General features: G+C 34.5%; 1 protein-coding gene across 3 annotated transcripts in view; it reads left to right on the forward strand.

The window, feature by feature from the left end:
- Positions 1–6,175: 6,175 nt before the first annotated feature.
- The window catches only part of LOC112459976 (synaptic vesicle glycoprotein 2C-like), a 10,158-nt gene continuing 4,427 nt past the window's right edge, over positions 6,176–11,906 (forward strand). The window contains exons 1-7 of one of the 3 annotated variants that reach the window (XM_025024366.1): positions 9,422–10,007; positions 10,152–10,182; positions 10,295–10,429; positions 10,546–10,593; positions 10,672–10,836; positions 11,164–11,326; positions 11,693–11,814. In XM_025024366.1, coding sequence (XP_024880134.1) covers positions 10,414–10,429; positions 10,546–10,593; positions 10,672–10,836; positions 11,164–11,326; positions 11,693–11,814 — 514 coding nt within the window. In that variant the 5' untranslated portion in view covers positions 9,422–10,007; positions 10,152–10,182; positions 10,295–10,413. Of the gene's footprint in view, positions 6,708–9,421; positions 10,008–10,151; positions 10,430–10,545; positions 10,594–10,671; positions 10,837–11,163; positions 11,327–11,692; positions 11,815–11,906 lie in introns of those variants that run through there. The other 2 variants (XM_025024364.1, XM_025024365.1) reach the window with 2 other exon arrangements.

Below are 11,906 nucleotides of genomic sequence, written 5' to 3' on the forward strand. Positions count from 1 at the left end.
ATTTTTCTATAATACAGTCTCTCGAAGATGGTCTATATAACTATATTTATTGCTGAATACGGTCGCACTCTGTCGTCAGCAATAGTGGATGGCAACGAAACACGTTTATCACTGGTGTAAACCAATTTCGTCCGTAGATCCTGCCGAAGATCTTTTCTATCCTCCTTGTTGTCCCTTCCTCCTTGCCATAATTCGATATCTACCGGTTCGTTAGCCTCATAAACTCGCCCGCGAGCTCCAGAATAGAATCGAATTTTCTGCGGCTCGACTCGAGATAACAGTCAATGACAAAGCGCGAGTAAGTCGGATATACCGTTCCTTTATATCCTAATCCTTTTCTTTTTTGTATCAACTTAACTCCTCCCATTAATCCTCACACGTCATATGCATAGCATATCGCCTTTAAATAATTTTTTAGAAAAGTTTTCAGCCTCATTCATTTTAATACTCGGTATTATACGCAATTTGTGGATTTAAAATTTATCTCATTATCTTTTACAAAAAAAAGTAACAGATAGTAAAAGTGCCAAAAAACTTTAAATAGACTAAACAAAAATATTAAAACATAGCGTGAGACTTGATATTATTTTTTATGTATAATAATATCAAGGAATCTATCAACTTCAGTTAATAAAAAGATATTGATAAAATGAATGTAATTACTCTATATTTAATTTTAAGTACACATCGAGATACACATATTTCGCAGTATGGTATTATTCAAACTAAAGAAAATTATTTCAAGGAAAATGAAGAAATCACGCGTGACCGTATCCCCAATATTAGGCGAACGTATGTATGCGTTTAACACATCGCAGCAGATACAAGACCGCAATGATAAACTTCCGCGATAGTAACCGTAATAAATGACTTAAGGGCGGCACTTCGTACTTCCGCACCGTCACCCCGATGCGCTTCCGAGAGTACCCAGTAACCGAAACGTACGGGAGTTTCGTGGAAGATCGCGAAAAGGTATATCGCCATCCTGAAGAGCACGTACGTGGCCTCTTTCGAACGTTTCCGCGTTTTTACGAGAGCCGGCGAGCCCGGAGGCCTCTGACTTTTTCATCGTCGCCATACTTCTTTCACAACCCCACACTTGTGACTTATACTTCAGCGAGCTTCGATATCTCTCATGAGAAATGTCGACGAAGAAATCATTAAGCATTCGGTAAATAGTTTCTTTACGGCGATTCCTTGTAATGTTATGGATCTCGACAATATGATATTGAAACTATATAAAGTCTTCAAGTCTTCAAATAAAAGCTCTTTTTTTTATTCGTCTCTGATTTCAAAGCGCAATTGAAATTTTTCACTTCTTTCTCGTCAGAAATTGGAATCTGTTTCGTATTAATGACATTCATATTTCCGCTTTACAGCTCTCGCTAGCCGCGAATATAATCATGGGTGTCGTATAATTGTGGATGCTACATATGATGTGTATTATACAGAGATATAACGTCGAGGTATGCGAACGCATAGAAATTACAGACGGCACATGGTGACGCCGTATGGTCTAGGCTCCATTAAGTCGTCGGTTAGTGCACGTGCCGCAAGGATCGAGGGATCTCACGCAAGACCCGCGGATATTGGATGGCATCCGCTGTATAACCCTCCCGTGTGTCTACCTACCAAAGGCCGTCATTTAGCGGGATTGATGGACTAAGACCTACGTCCAGTGTCCGTGAGGGTGCATATTATTGTACGAGATGAATCGAGGAGGGTCCGTAACAAAAACAACGGCAGCGCGTACGTCAAATATGAGGTATAAAGTAATTTAACGAGACAGTGGTAAACACCTTTATATACGATTTTTTTACAGCAAGTCTTGTTACAACAAGTCTATCACATATGTATTTCGGACTTGTTTATTTTTGCTTTTAAAAAGTGAAAAAAGAATAAAAAATTGCGCCTATTAAAAGACGTAATAGAATATACATATGTCCTACTAAAATAAGATAGTATTTTCAAATGGGCCAAAATACAATCGGGAAAAGGTAGATTCCATTTAAAATAAGGCGAAATAATAGAATAAATTTTTTTCAAATAAGGCCTTGTTTTCGAGAAAAGGAATTTAAAAAGTTAATTAAATAAATAATAAAATGATTATTACCATATCATAACAAATAATTTTGCAAATTACGCGCAAATTAACCCAGTTAAACGTTAATTACATTACATCAAAGCTATATCTTTAAGTCGCTTCTGACTCTCATCCTCTGTTGTGTGTATGAATCGCATAATTAGTACGAAACAATATACAGAGCACGTGACACCGCGGAAGATAATCGATATGGCAATTATACGCGCCATGCATCGTAGCGAAATTGCATCCTTCCGAACACGAGTATAGGTACCTAATCAGCGTCACCGCATCGGTAAAGAATGAATGGAGAAAAATACCGATTGGTCTTTTTAGGACTTTCTAGAAACATGGCAATCTAAAAGTTCACAAAATCGTATGTTTCTCTATCTTCTGATCACTTGCGTATCGCGTATCACCCACGCTCGTGTTTACGTCAGCTGGCGGTTACGTCACATCTGAGACACGCGTGGTCATTGTTCATAACGTAATGATTCTCGTGTTTGTTTCCCAAACGTACATCGATTTGTCATCTAGTGAATGGTCTGGGTAGATAACCGAAGAAAACCACACGGTCCACACGTGGAACTTCGATTAAGAAGTTCGATCAGAACTTCGTTCATGAAACGATTCACGTTGGGGGGTTTCCCGCCGAAATCAGAAAGATTAAAGATTAAATAAGCACGGAGATATCCCTGATGGAGTGCGGAAAGATAACTTCTGATTATTTATAAGGATATCTTTGGTATTGAATTGAGAGAAAGAAAGAAAGAGAGAGAGAGAGAGAGAGAGGGGAAGGGAGGAGACTCGTGCAATGCGATAGATTTGCCAACGAAGATGAATGAGCAGAGTTATTTTAATACATTCCTATCATGTGCGATTCGTGGTATAATCGACGTAAATAAAAACGTCAGTAAAGGACGATAAAAAGATCGAAAAGTACTCAAGATTAATCCAAGAACACCTTTTTTTGTATAAATGATCACTTGGGGTAATTTTTCTACCTCAATTAAAAGTCATTAATTACATATTGCATATTTTTTATTCTTCTATAATTTACTAGTATTTGAGGAAAATATGTGTATAAATTTACTTAACATTTTCTGAAAAAAAGTAAGGAGAAACGAAAAAAATATTTAAAAAACGAAAGAAAGAAGCACATTAAAATTACTGTGACGTACCATATATATACGTAACATAAATATTAAATAATTCGTAAATTTCGTTTATTGACACCCCTCAGGGTTGCAAAGCGTTTTGTAGGGACGTTCCCAACCCTTTTACTCAATTCTCATCAAATACTACCCTTCTCCTCTCACTTTAACCCTTTGGACCAACGGCTTAACGTCTTTTTCCGAAAGACGGAGCCCAGTTTGCTCCGCACAAGAGCACGGAGGGGCGCAGCTTCGGAAAAACATTCCATGTTTACATGGCTCTAGTGGACTCGAACCTGGTTCCTCAGATTACGAGTCTGGCGCTCTACCACTAAACCACACTGCCGCCCTCATAAATATTGAATAATAATAATAATAAGTGAAATCATTATGTTATACAATCACTTAGAGAGAAAAACGCCAGGTTCAAACTCTGGCTAATATTTTTCGCAATATTATATAATATATTTGAAAACATTTGAAAAATCAAAATACATACATAAAATACATATATAAAATGTATATTAAAATATGTATTTTAATATACACTTTATTACGTATATTAAAACTATAATTATGTATGTATATTTTATATACAACACAAAAAATTAAAAATAAAATTTTATCTCAAAATCTGACACAAATTATAGATCGTTTAAAATAAGTTTTGCCTAATATCATATTAATATCACAATTGCGTTAGTTTAGCATGAACAAATAAATATCCAATATTGTTCTGCATAATATATTGATTTGAGTATCGTTAACATCATTATGAGATAAATATAAAATCCCAACGTGTAAGTACTAACTTTGTACGGAAAAAAATTGAGTTTCGCGTGCGTTACCAGATTGTGAGCTATCAATCTGCTGCGAGCTATAAATATTTTTAAAAATTACTGGAAATATTTACGATCTCCCATGATAATTACATTAGTTTTTCATACAACAACAAAAAATAGATTATTTTATGAAATGTTATAGATTCTATTCGCGCACGTGACAACATCGAAAGATACTACTTCATATAATCCATTCGGAAATATCTCTCTCTCTCTCTCTCTCTCTCTCTCTCTCTCTCTCGCGCGCGCGCGCAACAACGAATTTTCCGAGTTCCATTCCATTCGCTAGCTTAAGTGCACGCGCAAACTTTCCATTTCCTTTCCTTTCTTTCGGTGTTCGATGTGCGGGGAGGATCGCGCGAATTTACTCGCAAACACGGGATCACGGTTTCGAAGAGCTCGGTCCTCCAACTCGTCAATCTGAGATGGGAGAACTCATTGGAGGGGTTTCAAACACAAAGTTTGTCTTTCACTTTCCCAAATTCAAAGAAAGGAATAACGTAATATTCCTTTTACTTTCGATTTATAATCTTTCTCTCTTTTTGAATTTTTTCAAATTTCTAATCTATGCAGCTTATATTTGCAGATAATTACGGTGTTAAACCGTTTGTCCACAATTTCCTTCCTATGTGACATCCAAAATGTCACAGTTTCTCAACGAGTAAGAAGTTAAGTAAATCCGACAAATATGAGTAACAAGTCGAGAATTATAAGTACATACTAGACTTACTAGAGAAACGAGATATCGTTACCGCTCTTTCGGCGTAGCAGCATTCCTGCAAGAATCCGAGAGCAGGGTGTTGCGAAAGCCGAATAAGTTTGAATAGAGCCCGCATTCCGCATCGAATATCCCGAGAAACTCATTAAGTGAGTTGCCCCATCAAGCGAGCGACCGGGCAGAGAGCGGCATGATGGTGGAGGGTGGAGGGTGGAGGGTGAGGGATTGACGAGTGGGTGGCAATGGCAGCTGTTTGTTCGACTTTAGACGGTTCGCAGCAAAAGTATCCGACTAGTTACGAGGCCGCTTCGTTTACGTCGCTCGCTTCGTGACGATAACGCTTAACAATAAGCGTGTTACGCTTGTCCGGTTAAACTGCACTTGACTTTGAAATTACCCGAATTACCGTCCAACTTCAACGCCGAGATCATTTACATTACTTCTCGCATTGTCTCGTGTTTCTACTTCAAAATTATCCAGCTCTTTTTAGTTCTAATAAATTAATACGAATTGATGCTTGTTGTGATTGTGTGTTTAATAGTGATTATGTTTAATAGAAAATATATACTATTTTAAATAATAGTGATAGTAATAAATCAATAATAGATAGATTTAAGATACCAATAAGAAAAGAAGAATGTAAGCAAGAAACGTGAAAAATAAGAGGCAATGTAATTGAATCCAGATAAGATTAATTGAACCATATTTATATGTGACAACGTATAATATAAGAGTTTTTTTCCTATCCATAATAATAATAATAATAATAACAATAATAATAATAATAATAATAGGAAAATAGCTCATCTAAAGTTAAATTGCATTAACACAATTTTAGCTATGTTTTGTACAGTTTATTGGAGAAGAAAGTTCTCAATTGGATTTCCAAATTGGAAATTGATGGTCCAAATGCTCCAAACAATTACAATTCGTAAATGAAACCACAATGGCCACTAATAGCACGCTATTTTCACAGATTGTCGATATCAGTAACAATTATCATTAACCGACAATATTGCAGAATATTGTATATATCTTTATCACTTTTTTCGTATATCGAATAAATGTTTCAATATATAGATATATACAGATATTCCAAAAATATTTATTTAACATTAATTTTATCATAATTTTTAAGTCAAGGAGATCGAATTATGCTGTCGATAACAGCTTTTCTTAATTAACATTATGTCAATTAAGAACTAAAAATATAAAAGTATAATATCCTTTCACGATAACCTTCCAGGAACGAGAAAAAATTTCTGTCGCTCACCGCGCTATCAGATGATATCGTTATTAATATGCCGCGTATGCGATGCAAGTACCTGATTTCTCATCGTCGTACACCTGCGCGTGCAGTGATTCCGAAATAAATACGACAGTAAACGCACACGGGCGACACGGGCGTACAGCCGAGTGATGCAGGTTTTTTGACGAATTAACCGCGTCATCAAAAGACCATAGTATTTTATTAGCTGTCAGAACGCGGTGTGCGGTGCTTTTTATTAAAATCATATTTGTCTCTATTTTTGCTGAGTATTTTATCGAATATCACGAACGTACTTTCGTGGTAAAAGCGATGTTATCTAAACTGCGAACATTAAAAGTTATAACCATATCTGTGCTACATATCAGTTATCTAAATAATCATTTCCTGTTTCTACACCAATTCCATTAAGAGCTTGTGGTATAAAAACTTTTTTAAAAGATATAGAGAAAATGCGGATATTGCGAAAAGTGAGGCAATGAATCATATCATGATATCTAGCCTATTAAATGACAACTGAGCGGACAGTAGCGGAATTACTAGCTGCTGCATCCTTAAGTTATAGTACAAAGCGGCAACGTAGTATACAAAGTGTCATAATACGTTAAATTAAAGATTTGGTATGTATCGCTTACTGCGTAAGGTTAGTTTATAAACTTTTATTTTACAGTTAATTTACTTCACAGATACTTAGTACTTAGTCGCTTTTTATTGCATGTAAAACTAATACAGAAATTTAGTGTAATCTATTTAGCAAGTGTGTACATTCCATCATATGATGAAATGTATACACTTGCTAAATAAATTACACTAAATCTACGGTATAACAATGTCAGATAGTCCGGGATCTACTTTCAGTTTCACAGACCTAATCTAATAAAACAGAATCTACTTAAAATCTAACAATGATAGCGGAAAAATGCTGGAATTGTCTTGTACAAGAGTTTTTTCTACAATTGCCGACAATTTGTATGTTTACTTCTCTCGCTATTAAGCAAAAATCATTGATTACGGACTAGAGAAAAGACTATGTTGAATCCAATTTGAACCTGGTGTGGCGCACTCTTGCATCTCTGTCAACTGGGTCGAATACCACTGAGAGAACTAGTCGGTGATCAAAGATCAGTGCGCGACATTGCCGGATCAAATATCCATTTCCGTTTCTACCGACATAAAGCGTTTGCATGGCCTGAAACCGGAAATGATGAGCCCTGCCTTTGCGATGAAATGAGCGCGGAGAAAGAAAAACTGGTTTCTTTTCTGGACTCTTTTTTTACATTAATAATCTAACCGTTCCTCTAGAGAAAATCTCATCAAGAGATATGGATCATGATTGCTTCAAAAGACATCCTCCTGAATTGTAATAGCCATTTAAAGCAACCTGATGCATTAAAATATATGTATAAGTATATAAAAATTTGTATATATATAATAATGACATATTAGGTCAATATCTTCTTCGATGCTTATTTATTACTGTTGTTATTATTATTATTTTATTTATTATTTTTTTAGGCATTATGAAATAAATTTAAATTAAAGAATGCAACAATAAGTATTGACACAAATAAATATATATAACTATTGACTTCTTTAAAGAAGTTTTATTTCATTTATGGTAATGAAACAAATTTAAGTGTGGTATTCGTCTTATAGTGTTATCTTGTTATCTAATCAGAGAAACGCAAACTTCTTGCATGAATAAATGCAAATAACGATCAACGACTACTTCTTTTGCCAGTCATATCTTGATAATTAAGGTAGCAAATAAAAAAACGCGAACATCAACATACACATGTGTATTAATTCACACCAGCAGTAAATGAGTGTACTTGCATAGTAGCTGTGTAATATGTGATGTGTTAATCGTGATAAGTGTGTCACATGCGATGTGTTAATCGCACGCTATTTCTTTTTCACGAGAAATTGAAAGTGAGAATCGCATTGTGATACCCAGCCCTCACTCATCGATATATTTCCTTCACCACGAATTCCGCTGAGTTCTGTGTTATCATTTCTTCCTATTTTTAAATTGTTCGCGTTCTCACAAATAAGTTCCATTTATTTTAATATAGATCCGTTTTGTTTTTCTAATAACATTCGATCGAAGAATAAAAGAGATTAAAAGCACTTAAAAGCTTATACTCGCGATTAATTACATGATAGAAATTTTCTTTCTTCCTTTTGTCGAAATCGAGTAAACATGAATACTGAACAATGAAAACTCAAAAAACCATAGACCGTTTTATAATAGTACTTTTGCTTTTTTATAACGTGTGGCTGTAGATATGTTAATATAACTTTTCGATTAATTGCTTTTTCTATATATGCTTTCTCCACGCTTTTTCTATGAAATGAAAATTTATACAATCTTATAAGATAATTTTTCTCTAAAGTTATAAAAATAAGACCATATGTTCAATAATAGTTACTAACAGATGTTTCTAATCTTTTTTTCTAATCATATCTAGAGATTTCTAGGATTCACTGATTATTGCTTCCGGATCAATCTTTCCCGCTCGCTTAGATTAGCTCATAAACGCAAACTTTGAGAGAGAGAGAGAGAGAGAGAGAGGAGAAACACTGATTTACAATATTTATTATCTGCCAGTCTAACAAACAAAAGAGAAACACTAATGAACAAAATTGAAGTGTGGAGCATTGTTTCTGTTTAGTCTTTTATGCCGCTTTATACTTTAAGACGTAATACAACCACGTATGCGACACTTTATACTTTAAGGTGTAATACAATCATGTATGGGACGCTTTCGCACCTTGCCTGTCTAGTCCGGGCAGAAAGTCGACCTTGGCATTGTAACGTATTGTATGTGCATAAGTAACGTTACAATTAAATTACTAAAAATTAGATAAGAAACAATCGTTCTAAATTCTTCAATTAATATGAGTAATATGAGACTGTCTTAATGCGGTTAGTAAAGTTGACGTTATTACGACAGCTTTGATAACGACAGATATTGTGCAACAAATAAGACGATTTAAATAATCGCTTTTATAAAAATAAAAATTTTCACAATTATTTTAAAATGCAAATATATAATGATCTTATCAATATCATTTCGTTAAATTAAATAGTTCTCTCAAATATAATTTCAAAATAAATAAATAAAATAAATGGAAGTTTTACATTACACTTTTTATCGCAATATTTTTACTCATTTTCGTAAAATAAAAAATGTAAAAATAATAAGTAATAAAAAATACAAAATTTAAATTATTAAAATGCCTACAATTTTTATATTTTATTATTTTTAATATATATATAAATTAATTAAATTTAAAAATCAATATTTAATCTAAGTTATAAATCGACTGATTTTCAAGACGCTTGATTCATTAATGAGAAACAGCTGAGACACACCCGTAACAATTGAATCGTTTAACCCGATTTTATTAGCGGGTTACGCGAGCGGGAAACTCGCCAGAAAGAGCGATCGCGTTTTATAGTCCGATCGGACGCGTAGAATCGTATCCCACCGCGGATTACACCGATAAAAAAAAATGCATATCTGCTGAACACATTCTCGCAAAGTACATTTGCTTTTCTATCCAAAGTGAACGCACGGTCGGATACTTGGCGCAATTAGTTCTGTTCGAGAGCAACAAGGAGCATCTGACGGAGAACGAGCTACCTAAATCGACTGGGGTTTCTATTTTCGTCCTGAGAGAAGCGGGACGAACTTCATCACGTCGAGCACAGTCGTCTCTTCAGCTCGTCGCGTCGGATATGCCCACTAGTGACCGGGATCATGACAAGATCGCCACGACGACCGGTGAGAGCCCGAAGCCCTTCTTGCGTTACATCCGGTAGTGTTAACCCAATATACTTCGAAGTCGAAGTAATTCTGCATAGTGAGTTAACGAAGTGGAGTACATAGGAGCAAATGAGAGTCATCCCACGAGTTCCTATCCAGATTACCGAACAGTGAGATATTAAGAGAAAATATAATTTTACTAATTAGTCTCTTTTCTAACAAATCTACTTCTGTGTATAAGTGTAAATTTCTGTATAGATTGAAAACATGTATAGATTTCTATGCTCGTCTGTGATTAACATATCACTTTGCAGAAACGATATGCGGACATAGTTATCGCAAATTGTATGTATAATGTGTTATGCATGAATTTTAGACGAGTTTCATGTATTATAAGTATCTAATTGTAAGTACAAGCAGACATTTTAATATCTATTTTCTCAATGACATATACTAGATAAGTCACGTTCTCGCCGGCAACTTTGTGGTGGTGTGTAGCATATCGTAATTATTTTCAAAAAAAACTACTGAATACGATCCTTCGTTTTCTTCTTTCTTCGTCTTATCTGTAACCAGATGGTACTTTCTGCACGTAAATATCTCTGTATCTAGATTCTTTCATATATTTTAACTGCGTCGTTTGTTACATAATTCACAATGTAGATACGAGGTCTCATTTCGCAAACTCACTCGCTTTTCGGTTTTCAGATAGCACTAACGAACCCGCCGATTTCGATAGAGCCATCTCTACGACCGGTAAGGTCTCTTAGCGTCATTTCAAATGCATAACCATTTTCACTTATTTTTAAATCTTATTTAATTTGTTTGTCTCAGGCTATGGGTTATTTAATGTATTGCTGCTACTGGCGGTGTTGCCAATCGCGTGGACCGCCACTTTTGACACCACTTCCGGCGCATTTATCTTGGCATCGGCCGAATGCGATCTCCAACTCATCACGTTCTTTCGCAAAGGTGTACTAGTTGCATTTCCTTACATAGGTACATAAATTTAAATTAGGATCAATTGAAGTAATCATAATAATACTATATAAATTTAATACTAACAATCTATAGAATCGTGATAATTTTTTAAAAAATTACTATACTAAAAGATATAGCAATTTAGCATTAAAAATACTCAATTTCTTTACAAACCCTTTTAAAACAGTAAAATACTATATTGGACATTATTATCATGTTATAGATTCTTTATTGCAATTAACTTATAACATTATATCTCTATTAAAATATTATTTTACAAAATATCTCTTTATTTTACAGAGTTTAATTTATATTATATATTGTGACATTACTGATTTTTTACAGCTATGATAACAACGGGTTTTATATGGGACTACATAACGCCCTACATAAGTATGAAAACACTGTTCATACTCGCATTATTCGGTGATTCGATTTTGAACATTGTAAGCAGTGGTGTACAATCATACTATGCATTTCTACTAGTCAAATTTATCAGCGGAATCTTGTAAGTATTTTTTCTGAGAAAGCTACCAAAAATTTTTATTTAAAAATCTCTTAAAGCACAACTGTTTTATGATCGTTTTATTCTCTTATTCTGAAAAGAATATTTACTATTTTTTCGTGTTAAATATTTTGGCGAAAAATTATTTCTGGAATTTCTACTTAAAGAATTCTAATTAGTCAAACATTTAATATCGACATCTATTTCTGATTAACAAAATAATATTTTCTACGTTAATCGAATTTTTTTCTAAAATTCTTGAAAATAATTCAAGCACATCCTTTTTTAACCTTAAGGTTTATTGCGCAACCTTCTCTCTTCGCAAATCTTACGCCTGATAAAATGTAACGCGCAATCTATGATTTACAGCGTAGGCGGTCCATTGGCGATGGTGATGACGTATCTAACGGAATTTCATTCCGCGAAGTACAAGCCCCGCTTCACCACATGGACGGGATTTCTCTTCGCGGTAGCGAACATCGTACCAGCAGGTAAACACGCGATCGCATGATATAGCGTTTAATGCATCGTACCTACTTATCAATAACGATATATTTCTCGCACAAGCAAATAAACGACGCAT

Source organism: Temnothorax curvispinosus, unplaced genomic scaffold, assembly GCF_003070985.1.
Source record: "Temnothorax curvispinosus isolate PA1 unplaced genomic scaffold, ASM307098v1 QBEX01010277.1, whole genome shotgun sequence".
Lineage (NCBI taxonomy): Eukaryota > Metazoa > Arthropoda > Insecta > Hymenoptera > Formicidae > Temnothorax > Temnothorax curvispinosus.